This window comes from Orcinus orca, chromosome 2 (genome assembly GCF_937001465.1).
Source record: "Orcinus orca chromosome 2, mOrcOrc1.1, whole genome shotgun sequence".
NCBI lineage: Eukaryota > Metazoa > Chordata > Mammalia > Artiodactyla > Delphinidae > Orcinus > Orcinus orca.
The window spans coordinates 24,952,367-24,968,928 of record NC_064560.1 but is presented as its reverse complement, the minus strand read 5'-3'; the positions used below and the strand labels follow the sequence as shown (position 1 = coordinate 24,968,928).

Below are 16,562 nucleotides of genomic sequence, written 5' to 3'. Positions count from 1 at the left end.
TCCCTTCCTTCTGTTGAGAGCTAGGAGAAGCTGGTGTTGGAGAAACATAATTTAAAAAACCCAAATCTTCCCTCAATCCAGAAAACCTCTCCACAAAGGTAGCAGAGAAAGAAAACCATTGTATTACTGCGGGAGCACGGGGGCATTAAACCAGACTGTGATGTGCGTCACAGTCAACCCGCTGGGAGTTTGCAAAGAGAGAAAGGAATTTCACCCCCTTAGATGGCCAAGCAGACACAACCTGTGATAGACCCGTTCTCAAGAGAAGCAATCACTGGTCCTCAAGCGATGCAACTTTACAGTGTCTTTTCCCACTCATAGTCTATCCTCACTTTCTCATGGTAATTGGGGCACCACCTGCACTGCCTTTATTTCCAAGGAGAAACAAAACTCTCATATATTTAGGACAGGAGGTAGTTTTGCAAATCGAAGCCAGGTGCCCATGAGGTCAAGCTCTTATGCTCCCAAGGGAACTGGGAGAGAGGCGCTCTATCTCCCTTGATCTGTGCACTTCAAAAAGGTGGCTCCCAGGTCCCTGAGAAAACATTCCTGAGTGGTGAGACCTCCAAAAAAAAAAAAAAAAAAAAAAAAGTATGTAAAGTTTAACATACATTTGAGAAAGACAGAGAAAGAAATTCTGGAAGAAAAGAGAGAGGAGAGGGAGAAGTTTCTTCTTTCATTTTCAACAGGGAGAATTAGCTCCTGTTTTCAGTTGGTATTTGTCTTTACCCTGGCCAGGGCTGGAATCGTTCTGGACCAGACATAGTCTGTTTCCAAGAATCTTCTCTTGTCAGGTAGCAGGATGGGAAACAAAATAGATGGACTCTACCTAGAAGACATTCTGAACTTGAAGACCATATGTGAACTAGGAGATGTGCATTTAAAAAAGAATTCCCTGCCACTAATGGTGTTCAGTCTTCTTTTGTCCACACTGTAAAGGCCCAGGTGGCTGGACACAACACTCTCAGTTAATGTCAGAGAGGCTGTTTCTGAGCTACTTCTCAGAGACAATCAAGAATTATTCCTCTTGTTGCTGATTTGACTTATAAGACACTCTAGACTACCTATCTGTCTATCCACCCATCCACCTACCTACCTACCCATCCATCATTATCTATCTATCTATCATCTATCGATATATTGATATAGTTATATCAATAGCTAGAGATATAGATGATAGATAGGTAGATAGATATGATGGATGGGTGGATAGATAGATAGATAGATAGATAATCTTCCCTCACGCTCATGATCAAATTGAAAATATCAAGTGACTCTCATTAGGAAGCATCTGCTAATTCCCCACACCGTGCAGGGGCATCTTTTGTTCTCATAATGGACCATAAGCTCCATTTTATAGGTGGGAAAATCTCATCCAGGAAGGTAAGTGATGCTGCAAAGCTTATCATGGCTGAGCTGGGACTGGACCTCAGGTCTGTCTGGTTTCCAAACCCACAGTCTCTCCGCAGCTCCCCATGTCCCCAGCACATCTCAGCTTACACATGGGATCATAGGAAGTGATTTTTTTCAACCAGTGTGTTCACAGTAGGGGGGCCAACAAGCTCTCAGGATTGTGTGGAAGTAGTTCTGGCACCAAGAGGAAAGCTTCACTAGCTGTGACCCCAAAGCCCTCGCGATGCTGCAGCTGGGGTCTTTGTTCTAAATACCGTCAAAGATTCTCCCCTTGACCAAACTCCACTCAGCCTTCCTGAACTCTTTTTCAACTAAGGGTTTCTGTGTTTGTCTCCGCATTGTCCAATTTTAGCAAGAATCTCGCTAAGTCAGTTTAACCAGAACCCTCACTCGGGGCACCTGATCGGTTTCCTCATCCCCCGGGTGAGGTCTGATCACCTGGCTTGCCTCAGCAAGAACCCCGATAGGTCGGTTCAGCCAGAATCCACCTTCCCGCTGCTGTTTCCTCTTAGTAATCTTCCCTCCACTGCCCTGCCCCTCACCGCCACCCCGCACCCCGCCCCTTCTCTATAAACCCCCGCTTTCCCATGCAGTCTCGCCGCTACTGCAGTACCCATCGCTGCAGCCCGCCTTGAACAGTCATCCTTCCTGCGATTTCACAAGTGTCACTGGGTGTTTTCTTTAACCACATTGACACGTTTATAAACCGCGGTGTGGATGTCCCACCGGCAGGATGCCAACTCACGAAGCGCCGGAGAGAGGCTTTCTTCCTGTGTGTCCGGAAAAACTGTGAGCTCTGCAGTCAAAGAGGATATTGAAGGCCGGTGAGGGAAAAAGCAGGCGAGGGAAGTGAGGTGACAGGACAAAAATGGAGAGAAGAGTAAGAACCGCGATGGGCAATTCACGTGGACGAGAAGCTGGGCGATGGTGGGAGGTTGTGCCGTGGGAGGAGGGAGGTGAAGGCCTGGCAGGGATGGCATGGCCCGCCTGCACGTGTGGTGGCCGGATGGGCAGGATGGCACAAAGCTCACCGCCGCCTTCTCCTAACGCACTGCTGGCTTCATAGAATAGTGTGTATCAATTTCCCAAGGCTGCTGTCATAAATTACCATAAGCTGGGTGACTTGAAAACAACAGAAACGTATTTTCTGTCAGTTTTGGAGGCCAGAAGTTCAAAGTCAAGGTGTTGGCAGGACCACGCCCCCTCTGCAGGCTCTAGGGGAGGACCCGTCCTGGCCTCTCCCAGCGTCTTGTGGCCCCAGGTGTTCCTGGGCTTGGGGCTGCTTCACTCCAATCTCTGTCTCCATCTTCACCTGGCCTTCTCTTCTCCCTGTTGTCTCTTGTAAGGACACTCGATGTTGGATTTAGGGTCCAGCCATAAAATCTAGGATGCTCTCACCTCTAGATCTTTAACTTAATGACACCTGCTGAGACCCATTTACCAAGTAAGGTCATATTCGCAGGTGCCAGGTGGACATACCTTTGGAGGGGCCACCATTCAGACACCACACAGTGCATTCATTTACTTCCTCACCTGCCCAACGACTCATTTTGAGCCCGAATATACCAAGGAAGTGTGGCAAGGACAGAGACAAACTAGACAGAGATTCTGCCCTCAGGGGTGTACAGTCCAGAAAGGGGCAAAGCAGATGCTTGTAGAGCTTGATGAAAAAATGGTGAGTGCCTGGGAAATGGACAGAGAAATACAATAGGATGGGACCTTAACAAGGTGAGAGACACATCAGCTCAAGTCGGGAGTATTTCATGGCAGTCTTGATACTTGAAGTGGGTCTTGGGAGACAGGAAGACATGAACTTGTGGGAATGCGGCATTCGAGGCAGAAAAACTAGCTTCCCGAAGGCCTGGAGGCAGGAAACGATGGGGGTTCACGGGCAGTGCTAAGAAATCCGGCTCAGTGGGAGCACAGGGGAGTGAAAGGCAGAGATGAAAGGTGATGGTAGAGAGGCTGTCTGGGGACAAGGTGGGGTGCCCTGGATGGGGTTCAGCCAGGGAACATTACACAGCGTTTTGAACATGAGGGTGTGGGGATAATAACCTTGATTTCTGAAGATAATAGTTTTATATTTCATAAATAGTAAAAATTATTTTAAGCTAGAGATATTTGAGATTCAGTAGATGCAGAGAGAGGCCTTCCTGGAGCTTTCTTTATCTAACTAAAAGCAGACACTTAAGAGAAATAAGGACCACCGTGAATTCCTTCTTTGGGGTGGGTCTGATCCCAGGAGGGAGGCTGAGTAAACCTACTTCCATGAATCTCCATCTGGGGGCAGTTTTTGGCCCTGAAGAGAACAAGACAGGAAGACCACTCATACCTATGCGGACAAATGTCATCACAAACGTTCTTGTCTCCTGAAACCCCTATTTGCTCTTTGCGTTGGAGGCTTTTCTTCTTCCTCTCTTTCCTCTGGTAAGCTAGCTATTTAAGCCCCAAATTCTAACCACTCCTTTGAGCACCTTATCACGTGTATGCATGTTGTGTGTGTAGATAAAAGCATGCTTCTCTTGCTCATCGGTATTTTGTTCATTTAATTCACAGGCCCTCAGGTACTGAACCTAAGAGGTAGAGGAAAAGTTATTCCCACTCTACAGTTTATATGTTGTATATGTGAATTAAAATGGAGAAGGAGACTTAAGATGGGGACACTGGTTCATCCGCTATTAAATAATCCAGGCACGATTAGCAGGAGAGAAAGTAGAGATAAGTATATAGTTTGGAAAAGTTGCAGAGGCAGAATCATAAGAATTTGGTAAGAGAGAGAGGGAGGTTAGAAAGGGGGAGGGGATAGTCAACAAGGACTCTGTGGTTCTGAGCCTGGATGACCAGGTCCATGATGGTGCTGTTAATAGAATGAGGGACTACAAGAGAGGTAAAGATCATAAGTGAACAGGATGAGTTAGTGGAACCCGTGTGAAGCCTGGCAGAGGCTAGAACTGGGGATGAGGATTGAGATTGTCTGCACTGCGCGTTCGTGAAGGCATGGCGTGGGAGGAGAAAACCAAGGAAAAGTGAAAGCAAGGAGGGAAGAGGGGACTTGGAGGTGATTTGGGGAAGGAGGGAAAGGGGCCAGCCGAGGGTAGCAGGGGGTGGGTAATCAAAGGTGGAGGGGATGAAAGAGCAAAGGGCTGTGTCAGAACATCCGAGGGGCCAAGATCAAAGAGAGGGTCTTTCCTTGTATAAAAAGCTGCAGAGGGGTAGATGAGGAGCTAGAACATTTCACATGAACTGGCAAGAGGGCGTCCTTGGGGGAAGCAGTGTCAGGAGAGAAGTTGGAGGGCAGAGCTGAGTTCTGGGGTTGGAGATCACTCCTTCAAGAAGCTTGTGGGGGGAAGAGCATCCCAAGTACTGGGAGCAGGAAGTGCAACGGCCCTGAGGCAGAACTGTGTCAGGGTGGTGGGGAAACCACTAGGACTGAAGCCAGTTGAGCAAAGTTGAGAGTAGGAGGCTAAAGACCTCATCCTGCAGGTCCTTTGAAGGCTGTGTAGGGAATCTGGAATAAAGTATGTTGGAAAGTGAGTGGAAAAAAAAAAAAAGAAATCTTGTGGGGAAGGAAAGGAGGAACATAATACTAATAACTTAAAGGTTATCTGAGTTTCTCTCCTGTTGGGGATTTTTAATGATTCTCAAAATTTAAAACATTAATTCTAGCTGCATTTTGATGATAACTAAAACAGAACCAAGTTTGGAGCAGGGGGAGGGGCAAGTAGGGAATTAAACTATGAAGAGGCATCTTTCTTTTTTTATTCCATTTTTACATATGCACCTCTTTGTCATTAAGTCACAACATTTTATCAAAATATACACACAGCACAGATATTTTAAACATGGATAGCTAGAATTCTTATTAAATAAGATCACTGCAGATAGCATGCATGGGTCTTTGTCTTGAAGGATGTCTCTCTCAAGAGACTTAGGAGTCATCAAATCATCAGTAATGGTATAATAAAGGGATGGGTTACCTTTTCTCTAGAAGAATTACGCACTTCATTTTTTTTTTCCTGTTCTAATGTGAGGATGGTGATGAGAAACTGCCACTGATACTGAAATCAACTGAAAATGGATGGATGGAAAGGTTTTATTGGCAGGAGTAAAATGACTCTATCTTTATTGGACTCTGAATTTAATTCTACGTTGACAAGATAACCAGAGTAGGGGTCTGGCACGTGGATGACACGAACTCTCCCCACTTTCCTCTTGCCTGTGAATTTCATGGCTAAATCAGAATGAATGAATGTGTAAATCTCAAGTTACAAGCATGTATATTATGAAGAATTCCCATAAGAACCTGTTCAGGGCTTCCCCTACCCCCTACCCTTGACACTCGCCCAGGTGTGAACAGAATAAAATGGGTTAGTGGTTACTTGTCTGCGGCCGAGTGGATGCCCGTGCTACGCCAGGCAATGTGCACTTTCAGTCTTGAGAAGTCTGGACTCTGCTCCTTGAGTCAACACGTATGTCACTGATCAGGAGTTGGTGCCCAGATGAAGAGCCATAACTTAGAGTGGAATTAAGTTTTCAAATCTTTCACAGTGCGGAGAACCATCTTCAAGTAAATAACTACAGTAAGGAAGGACCTAACTTCAAGAGTGGCTGTGAGAGATGATGGCAGAATCCAAAGGGCACCGTCATTAGTGAAGCAGAGCTGGCTTCTGCTACAGATGCAAAGTCGGTGAGGAGGTCAAAGAGCTCAGCCTTTATTGTTGGCTGCAGATGCAAAGTCCGTGAGGAGGTCAACGAGCTCGGCCTTTATTGTTGAGTGTTTCTTTTCTTTTCCAAGTTGAAAAGGAACCCAAGAAGTGTCACTTGAACCAGTTCACAGAGAGAAAGCAAATCCCTTCGTGTGTCTGGAGAGGCGAGTTCAGGATATCAGCTTCTCCATCCCTGGATTCATGAAGGAAAAGTTCCGGAACATGTTCTGGTCCATGCTGTTGATCAGCGCTCTGTCTGCAAATGACAGCCGGGGCTTTTCATTCAAGAATTCTTTGTCGAAATTGCTGCAGTCGTACGGTGATTTCTTGACCAGCGTTTAAGGGGTGGGGAGAAAAAGAGAGGAAAATCAGCCACTGAATTCATGATTCATTCAAGACATGGCTTTTGTCATCTAGGCTCTAATCTGCATAAGAAAACGTTGGCACCTGCCCATCAACGAAAGTAATACTGATAGATGACTGTATAGGGCCTTTATTGAACATCTCTAAGATCCTGACTCATCAGCGTATCAGTAGTGTAATTAAATTCGTACACGGGAATTCCATGATGTGTACATTCAAATAACTTTACATGAAGCAGGACCTTTGAAAAAGTGGTAAGCCCCAATTTGATCTCTGTCTTTTTAGTCTACAGGGGACAGTGGAGGGGGGGAGTGGTAGGTTGGGGTGGCAGCAGAGGGGGCGCAGGATCGCAGGAGTTTTGCAGATTATATATCCCGGTGATCAGTATCCTTCACTACCATTGGTTCCCCTACCCACATTAATTTTATTCTTTTATTTTTAAAATTTTTACTGGAGTATAATTGATTTACAACGTTGTGTTAGTTTCAGGTGTACAGCAGAGTGAATCAGTCATACACATACAGGTATCCACTCCGTTTTAGATTCCTAATAAGGACCTACTGTGTGGCACACAGAACTCTACTCATACTCTGTAATGGCCTATATGGGAAAAGAATCCCACATTAATTTTATTATTAAACATCTTGGACTGTCTTCCAGAGACAACACAGATTGGGGTGAGCTCCCTTCTGGTCACCTGGTCCACTGGTGCCCATGACAGAGAAAGAGACCTATTTATAAATACTGTTCAGTATGGTGTATACTTCAGCTTTCTAAGATTAAAAGCAGCCGTAATCAAATGTCACCCTTACGTGAGTGTGACTAAGATCCAGGCCCATCCCACCCTCAAGGGGGCCCCTGAGCTGCTGAGGCCAGTGGTCTGTGGTCTCTGCCTACAAACAGCCACTCAGACCACGGGTCAGGGAAATCCCTTCCTACGGGAGGAATTGGGAATTGTCGCATAGGGAAAGCAGAGCTGAAATGTCTGATTTTTATGTGGAAAATCTTGAGTCCATTGCAGTCTACCATGGAAGCTGAGACATGAATGACGTTGTTCTGATGAGCTGGAAAAAGGCAAAAATTCATCATATCATAAACAAATTATTAACCCATGTAGTAGAAATGGTGCTGTTACGCATAATAAGAGTGCTAGAGGCCAGCCGGTAGGACCCTTGGAACATCTCCAGAGCTTAGGACAAATGTCGAGCACAAGTAACTCTTCCTGCCCTGGGGGCACAGGGCTGCTTCTGGCATGACTAATAACAGAAGATACTTTCTGGAGTGAACGCTCTGCTTTGAAATCCACGAGCCTGTGCCACCGCCATGCGAAGATGGTTCATGTCTACCCAGGTCGTTGCTACCTTATTCCCAGAATCACCAGGAATGGGTAAAGATGGCAAATCCACCACTTTGCTGTCCTCCTTAAAAAATTATTATTTACTCTTTAAGTTGTGGTAAAATGTACATAACCTAAAAATGACCATTCTAACCATTTTAAGTGTACAGTTTAGGGGCGTGAAGCACATTCACGTTGGGCCATCCATCTCCGGAACTTTTTTCATCTCATCTTTGCTTCATTTTATGGTGACCCAGGAAGTTCTGCCTTTTCTCGGGGAGGTTGGTGACTCCTGCTGCTGGGTATATACATGGGAATTTAGAGACCAGTCTTTTTCTAAGTATCAGTTTACTTCTTAAATGAGAAAACACCTACCAATTACCATTGGGGTCTGTAGTTATATGAACAGATGACAAATGTCCGAGAAACTTCCATAAATATCACAGAAAACATGGATCCAAAACTCCTGTCAAAGGATGCAGGGTTTATGCTCAGGTTTGGGTCATGCGGACTGTGACCCTGAAGCCTGGACACACCCTGTGCAAAGCTCCACATGGCATCTGAGGGTCATCCCCACATATACATGTTCAGTCTAAGACATGTACACGTGGTGATCCGTTCTTCACACAAATACATTTGATCACACAGGTTAAATTCTGCCAGTGAGTAACACCCCCTCCCACCCAGACCAACAGCCTGATTAAAGAAGACTTTCTTCCAAGAACTGCAGAGGGTGGGTGGGAAGTCGAGGCCCCGGCAGCCTGGGTGTGATGTGAGGACTGTGCTGGCAGGACCACAGGGCCCTGGAGGCTCCTTACCACTTTAGGCCTGAACGGAGGGTCAATCTCCCTCCTTTCCAGCTCTTCCCAATTGATCTCCCGAAACAAGGGGTGCTGGCGGATGTCTCCCCTCACCCCCAGGCGCTTTTCAGGTTCTCTTACGAAGAGCTGAAAGGGAGCAGAAGGGGAGCAGTTACTTCTCAAGGGATGAACCAGGCCCCTGGGAGGCAGGACAGCACGCACTTGACTCCACTAAGAGAAGGGCCCGGCTTTTGCCACCTGATTTCCGAACCTTGTTTTTCTACCAACCACCATAAACTATCGACTCAAGTCAAACCAGCGGCAACAAGTCTACTGAATATTCCAGAGTCTGGGCTTTGCTCTAGAAGTGCAATGTTTTGAGTTATCTAGACCTGGGTTGAAATCAGCTTTGCCCTGTGTTGTTATTCATGGGACCTGGCAAGTTATAGAGTCAGTTCCCTCATCAGTAAGGTGAGGGAAGTATCCTCCTCACAGGGCTGTTTTGTGGGTTAAAACAACAACAACAATACACACACACACACAGAGGTGTGTGCTAATTCCTGGTCTGTAGAAGCCAACAGCAGAAAGGAAGTGACCAGTGTGTGTGTTGTTTGGTTTACTGTCCATCGATCAAGTTTGATTTCTTTAAAAGCTGCTTTCTTAGGATTACAGTCTTGCTCTAAAGAAAAGCTCACTTCAGGCGTGACATAAACTAGCCCCTGACAATCAGCTTTGTATTTTGTAAGGCATCTGAGTATCCGGAATCACTCTTCCTTCCTGCAAACCTGCTGGACACTAATACTTTATTCAAATCATCTTTAATCATCTCTGACCCATCACACATGTATTTCCTCTTTGTGCGCTCCCCTCTCCTATTACTTTCCCCCATGAGGTCAAAATGAACGTTGGCCAGCACAGGAAAGAAACCTGGAAACTCTTCAAACTTAAATAAAACACGTCACGGGCTTTAAGGAAGTAGAAGAGTCCTAGAATAGTCTCGGGTCCTGGGGGCCTGGAGTAGTTACCTCTTCTCTTGCGTCAGCCAGATGTTTATGTATCAAATAACTGCTTATTACAGGGTATCATATGGAGACTCTGAGTCTTGAAAACAGAATCCAAGTCAAGTGCAGTGATTTTTCATGAAGTTCTGGCGGGACTGGACCTCCATGTGCACCTACATTGCCTGAACCTCTTGCTTATCCCTCTCATAAGAAGAGTCAGTCTTATGTGTAGTCAGAATCTTCAAAAGCTCTAGTCTATAATCACTAACTAACTAATTAACTACCAAGCTGTAGCAAAGTGGAGATTGTTTTTCTTTCTTTTTTTTTAATTAGGAGACTCCTCTAAAAGCCCAAGTGAGACCTCATGCGACCTCCTAGTATATCCAAGTGGTAAATTGTTGGAATGGCCCCAGCTTCCTCTCCCCTTTTTCATATGGAGGCCACTGAGGCCTCTCTATGGAAACTTAGGGTTCCAGAGCACCCCATTAGAAAATCACTGCATAGTGGATATAACATGAGACTGTCATTCAGTCTGTTGGCCTGGGGCAAGTTTTCTGAGTCTCAGTTCCCTCACCTGTAAAATGAAGGGTCAGACAAGGTGGTCCTTATGTCCCGTGAGTCCTAACATCCCTGAACCCCTAGGCCCGTCTTCCAGGCTCTCTGCAATGCTGACACTCGTCCTCTGATTTCACTGTGACCTTCTCTTCCATCCGGACACGTCTACTCATTGCATACGCATCTGCCTTTCCTACCTCTGCCCTTCACCAATGACATTTCCATCTTGCCAGGGTTTCCCTCTCCCCACATCCACTCCCATTTCTTCCTCTTCTTCTTTAAATCCTGACTCACCTGTCAGGATTCAGCTTACACCCCCTCTTCTCTGTGAAGCTTTCTTTGATTACCTCCACCCATGGTGAGCTCTCTCTCCTCAAGTCATATTCACATGGTTGGTTACATCACTCATCCCACCCAATGTCCCTTGAGAGTCAGGTCTTGTGCTAGAGGCCTCAACGAGACCATCTTGACTTTAAAGGCAGATTCTAAAAGCAGAAAGCTTTTAGAAACCGAGGCTCAGAGTGGCTAAGTAACTTGCTTAAGACCACGGGTCTAGCCAGCAGTAGAGCCTAAATGATGAGCAACCCCTTCCTACTTCTGGTTTTGGATGGTCTCTCCTCTGTGGTCCATAGAACACCTCCCTTCCACTAAAGGAAATTAGCACACTCTGTGTGTGTGTGTGTGTGTGTGTGTGTGTATTTAAAGACTGTCTTTCCTGCTGTAGTGTAAGCTCTGGCAGGCAGATATCATTTATGTTTCTGTTTCTTACAGAATCCAGCCCAGTGCCATGTACAAAGCAGACACTCAATAAATGTTTGTTGAATGCATGAGTAAGCTGTCTTTCTACTTTTTTTCTAGATTACGTGTCTTAAAGTCTCTGTCTTCTGTTAGTCTCTTGGTTTCAGCATATAGAACAGCCTAGAGAAAAGTTCACAGTACAGCACACTTTCCTATAGACTCAGACACCAGCAAGAGTCAAGAGAGGGAAAAGCAGATTGATGCTTTCAGGAGAAGAGGGAATAAGTGACTTGCCCCCCATCCCTTGCCTTGAAATGATCCTGATAAATGTTCGACTTCCACTTCTTAAGGATATTTTGATGAAGCAAGGTTAGAGAGAAGGTGCGAGTGCCCCATGAACAAGCCGAAACCCAGCCTCGTGTTGTTATAATTAAATGCTTCAGGGAATCAGGTTAGAAGTGTGCACATGCTAGGTTTCCTGTTAGTTTTCCCCAGTAACATGCGGCATTTGTTCCAAGAGGATCGTGACAGAGAGCCTCCTGAGCCTGGCATATGTACCTGTGAAATTAAAAAAAAATTTTTTTTAAGATAAAATGTATAATGAGTAGATCGTATGATCTCCAGCCTCGAGACTCAAAAGCCTTTCCCGTTTTGCACAGACGAGTGAATTATCTTCTCTGCCCTGCAGCCAATCACCCCCCACACCCTGGTCCTGAAGATGCCTGTTGACCTTATGGGAGGTCATCGTCTCTGCCACCGGGAGGCTGCACCGAAGGAATAAATGTTCATGAAAGAAAGACTTGATTTTTGTCCATAAAAGCTGTCAGAAGTGTGGTTTACACTTACAGGAAAAAGCACATCTCTGACATAAGTGGTCAGGATGCAGCTGGAGTTTGTTTACATTTATTCGGCTGTCTGGGCAAGAAAGCAGTGCTGGGCTGCTGGGGATGGACCCCCGCTTCGCCCGGCTCAGCGCCTGCCACTGGAATCTCCCTCCCTCTTCAGTCCCTCTTCAGATGGCTCTTTCTACAAAAGGGAGAGGTATTTCTGTTTGCGATCATTCGTTTTCCATCATTTTCCAAACAAATGGACAGGACATCCTGGATGAATAAATGAGGAAGAAAGGGGCGTGTCTTTGACAATAGTCAACTGGACAGCAGTGTCCCAGCTGTAATTCTGTTTTTTTTTCCTTTTTGCAGTACGCGGGCCTCTCACTGTTGTGGCCTCTCCCGTTGTGGAGCACAGGCTCCAGACACGCAGGCTCAGCGGCCATGGCTCACGGGCCCAGCCGCTCCGCGGCATGGGGGATCTTCCCGGACCGGGGCACAAACCCATGTCCCCTGCTTTGGCAGGCGGACTCTCAACCACTGCACCACCAGGGAAGCCCCCAGCTGTAATTCTTTTAAAAAATTTTTAAAAAAATTTTATACAATTTTTAAAGGTTACTTTCCATTTACAGTTATTACAAAATATTGGCCATATTCCCCGTGCTGTACAATACATCCTTGAGTCTATCTTACACCAATAGTTTGTGTCTCCCACTCCCTCACCCCCTCCCCACTGGTAATCAGTAGTTTGTTCTTTATATCTGTGACTCTGCTTCTTTTTTGTTATATTCAATAGTTTTTTGTAATTTTAAGATTCCAAATATAAATGATATCATACAGTATTTGTCTTTCTCTGTCTGACTGACTTCACTTAGCATAATGCCCTGCAGGTCCATCCATGTTGTTGCAAACGGCAAAATTTCATTCTTTTGCATGGCTGAGTAGTATTCCATTGTGCATATGTGTGTGTGTGTATATATATATAATCTTGTTTATCATTCATCTATTGATGGACACTTACTTAGGTTGCTTCCATGTCTTAGCTATTGTACATAGTGCTGCTGTGAACACTGGGGTGCATGTATCTTCTTGAATTCGTGTTTTTGTTTTCGGATATATACCCAGGAGTGGAACTGCTGGCTCATGTGGTAGTTCTATTTTTCGTTTTTTGAGAAACTCCATACTGTTTTCCACAGTGGCTGCACCCATTTACGTTCCCACCAACAGTCTACTAGAGCTCCTTTTTCTCCATGTTCGCCAACATGTGTTATTTGTGTTCTTTTTGGTGATGGCCATTCTGACAGGTGTGAGGCGATATCTCATTGTGGTTTTGATCTGCAGTTCCTTGATTAGTTTGATTTGTAATTCCTTGATTAGCACATTCTTTGAATGTGCTTGTTGGCCATCCTCATTTCCTCTTTGGAAAATCTCTTCTGCCCATTTTTTTAACCGGGTTGGTTCTTTTTATTTGGTTTTGTTTTGTTGTTTTTGATGTTAAGTTGTATGAGCTGTTTATACATGCTGGATATTAATCTCTCATTGGTCAAACAATTTGCAAATATCTTCCCCCATCTGGTAGGCCGTCGTTTCGTTTTGTCGACTGTTTCCTCTCCAGCTGTAATTCTGGACGGAGCACAGCCTCTCATGATGTGCATGTGTTCAGCGCGCTACGTGCGTCCATGCCCTTTGAGGGCTAAAGAGGTTGAAGTCTGGTACTGACGCCACTGCTGTTACAGAGGCCGCTGAATACTCTTTGCTTAGCATTTCCAGAGGACCCGTTACTTCTGGCTTTCAGAACATTATGTAAAATTCCCTAGAGGAGGTTTCTCTAGAAATGATAGATCACCTTTGATTTTTGCAGAAAAGGGAGCTCAGGGCTGTGGGGGCTGTTGGATTAAAATCAGAGCACAAGAGGCACAGGGGCAGCTAGAAGCCAGTCTCACAACCAGCACATTGCCGGGTGGCCACGAATTTTTATCAGCCCAGCTCTTGGAAAACAGACAGCTGTCTTCTTCATGGACAAGAACAGAGAATTTTTATTAACTCACAGGAGAAAGAATAAGCCCAGACTCTTCCACGGGGGTTTAAAACCTCTTTCACCAGCGAGTCCTTTTTCTTCACCGTCTTTATCCTTAACTGTCTCGGTCTCTGCTCTAGTCACCAAATTCACTTTCTACTCTCACAGCAAATCTTCTTCCTGCCACTGAAACTGCAGCTGACTCTCTCTTTTTTTGTTGTTTTTTTCGTATTTGCTGGAATTTAGCCTTAGATGTAGTTTTGGTTTTCAACTTTTTATTTTGAAATAATTATAGTGTCTCAGTCTGCTTGGGCTGAGACTGGGAGGCTTACAGAGCACACATTTATTTCTCATGGCTCTGGGGGTGAGAAGTCCAGGATCTAGGTGCTGACGTGGTCGGTTTCTGGTGAGGCGTCTCTCCCCGGCTTGTAGATGGCCGTCTTCTTGCTCAGTGCTCACATGGCCTTTTCTTTTTTATTTATTTATTCTTATGTTTATTTATTTACTGATTTGTTTTCTTATTAGTCATACTTTTTTTTTTTTTTTTTTTTTTGCAGTACGCGGGCCTCTCACTGTTGTGGCCTCTCCCGTTGCGGAGCACAGGCTCCGGACGCACAGGCTCAGCAGCCATGGCTCACGGGCCCAGCCGCTCCGCGGCATGTGGGATCTTCCCGGACTGGGGCACGAACCCGTGTCCCCTGCATCGGCAGGCGGACTCTCAACCACTGCGCCACCAGGGAAGCCCTAGTCATACATTTTATACACTTCAGTGTATACATGTCAATCCCAATCTCCCAATTCATCACACCTCCCCACTGCGGCTTTCCCCCCTTGGTGTCCGTGCGTTTGTTCTCTACATCTGTGTCTCTATTTCTGCTCTGCAAACCAGTTCATCTGTACCATTTTCTAGGTTCCACATATATGTGTTAAAATATGATATTTGTTTTTCTCTTTCTGACTTACTGCACTCTGTATGACAGTCTCTAGATCCATCCATGTCTCTACAAATGACCCAATTTCGTTCCTTTTGATGGCTGAGTAATATTCCATTGTATATATGTACCACATCTTCTTTATCCATTCATCTGTCGATGGGCATTTAGGTTGCTTCCATGTACTGGCTATTGTAAATAGTGCTGCAATGAACATTGGGGTGAATGTGTCTTTTTGAATTATGGTTTTCTCAGGGTATATGCCCAGTAGTGGGATTGCTGGGTCGTATGGTAGTTCTAGTTTTCGTTCTTTAAGGAACCTCCATACTGCTCTCCATAGTGGCTGTACCAATTTACATCCCCACCAACAGTGCGAGAGGATTCCCTTTTCTCCACATCCTCTCCAGCATTTGTTGTATGTAGATTTTCTGATACCCATTCTAACTGGTGTGAGGTGATACCTCACTGTAGTTTTGATTTGCATTTCTCTAATAATTAGTGATGTTGAGCAGCTTTTCATGTGCTTTGTGGCCATCTGTATGTCTTCTTTGGAGAAATGTCTATTTAGGTCTTCTGCCCATTTTTGGATTGGGTTGTTTGTTTCTTCAATATTGAGCTGCATGAGCTGTTTATATATTTTGCAGATTAATCCTTTGTCCGATGATTCGTTTGCAAATATTTTCTCCCATTCTGAGGGTTGTCTTTTCGTCTTGTTTGTAGTTTCCTTTGCTGTGCAAAAGCTTTTAAGTTTCATTAGGTCCCACTTGTTTATTTTTGTTCTTATTTCCATTACTCTAGGAGGTGGATCAAAAAACATCTTGCTGTGATTTATGTCAAAGAGTGTTCTTCCTATGTTTTCCTCTAAGAGCTTTATAGTGCCTGGTCTTACATTTAGGTCTCTAATCCATTTTGAGTTTATTTTTGTGTACGGTGTTAGGGAGTGTTCTAATTTCTTTCTTTTACATGTAGCTGTCCAGTTTTCCCAGCACCACTTATTGAAGAGGCTGTCTTTGCTCCATTGTATATCCTTGCCTCCTTTGTCATAGGTTAGTTGACCATAGGTGTGTGGGTTTATCTCTGGGCTTTCTATCCTGTTCCATTGATCTATGTTTCTGTTTTTGTGCCAGTACTATGTTGTCTTGATTACTGTTGCTTTGTAGTGTAGTCTGAAGTCAGGGAGTCTAATTCCTCCAGCTCCATTATTTTTTCCCTCAAGACTGCTTTGGCTCTTCGGGGTCTCTTGTATCTCCATACAAATTTTAAGATTTTGTGTTCTAGTTCTGTAAAAACTGCCATTGGTAATTTGATAGGGATGACATTGAATCTGTAGATTGCTTTGGGTAGTATAGTCATTTTCACAATATTGATTCTTCCAATCCAAGAACATGGTATATCTCTCCATATGTTGGTATCATCTTTAATTTCTTTCATCAGTGTCTTATAGTTTGTGCATACAGGTCTTTTGTCTCCCTAGGTAAGTTTATTCCTAGGTATTTTATTCTTTTTGTTGCAATGGTAAATGGGAGTGTTTCCTTAATTTCTCTTTCAGATTTTTCATCATTAGTGTATAGGAATGCCAGAGATTTCTGTGCATTAATTTTGTATCCTGCTACTTTACCAAATTCATTGATTAGCTCTAGTAGTTTTCTGGTAGCATCTTTAGGATTCTCTATGTATAGTATAATGTCATCTGCAAACAGTGACAGTTTTACTTCTTCTTTCCCAATCTGTATGCCTTTTATTTCTTTTTCTTCTCTGATTGCCGTGGCTAGGACTTCCAAAACTATGCTGAATAATAGTGGGAAGAGTGGACATCCTTGTCTTGTTCCTGATCTTAGAGGAAATGCTTTCAGTTTTTCACCACTGAGAATGAT

General features: G+C 44.6%; 1 protein-coding gene across 7 annotated transcripts in view; it reads right to left on the bottom strand.

Annotated features, from left to right (window-relative positions):
* Positions 1-6,240: 6,240 nt before the first annotated feature.
* Positions 6,241-16,562, bottom strand: part of PRKCQ (protein kinase C theta) — a 158,255-nt gene continuing 147,933 nt past the window's right edge. For 5 of the 7 annotated variants that reach the window (XM_049704793.1, XM_049704773.1, XM_049704788.1 and 2 more), the window contains 2 exons: positions 8,637-8,765; positions 6,241-6,445 (listed from right to left, as the gene is read on the bottom strand). In XM_049704793.1, coding sequence (XP_049560750.1) covers positions 6,290-6,445; positions 8,637-8,765 — 285 coding nt within the window. In that variant the 3' untranslated portion in view covers positions 6,241-6,289. The other 2 variants (XM_049704775.1, XM_049704779.1) reach the window with 2 other exon arrangements.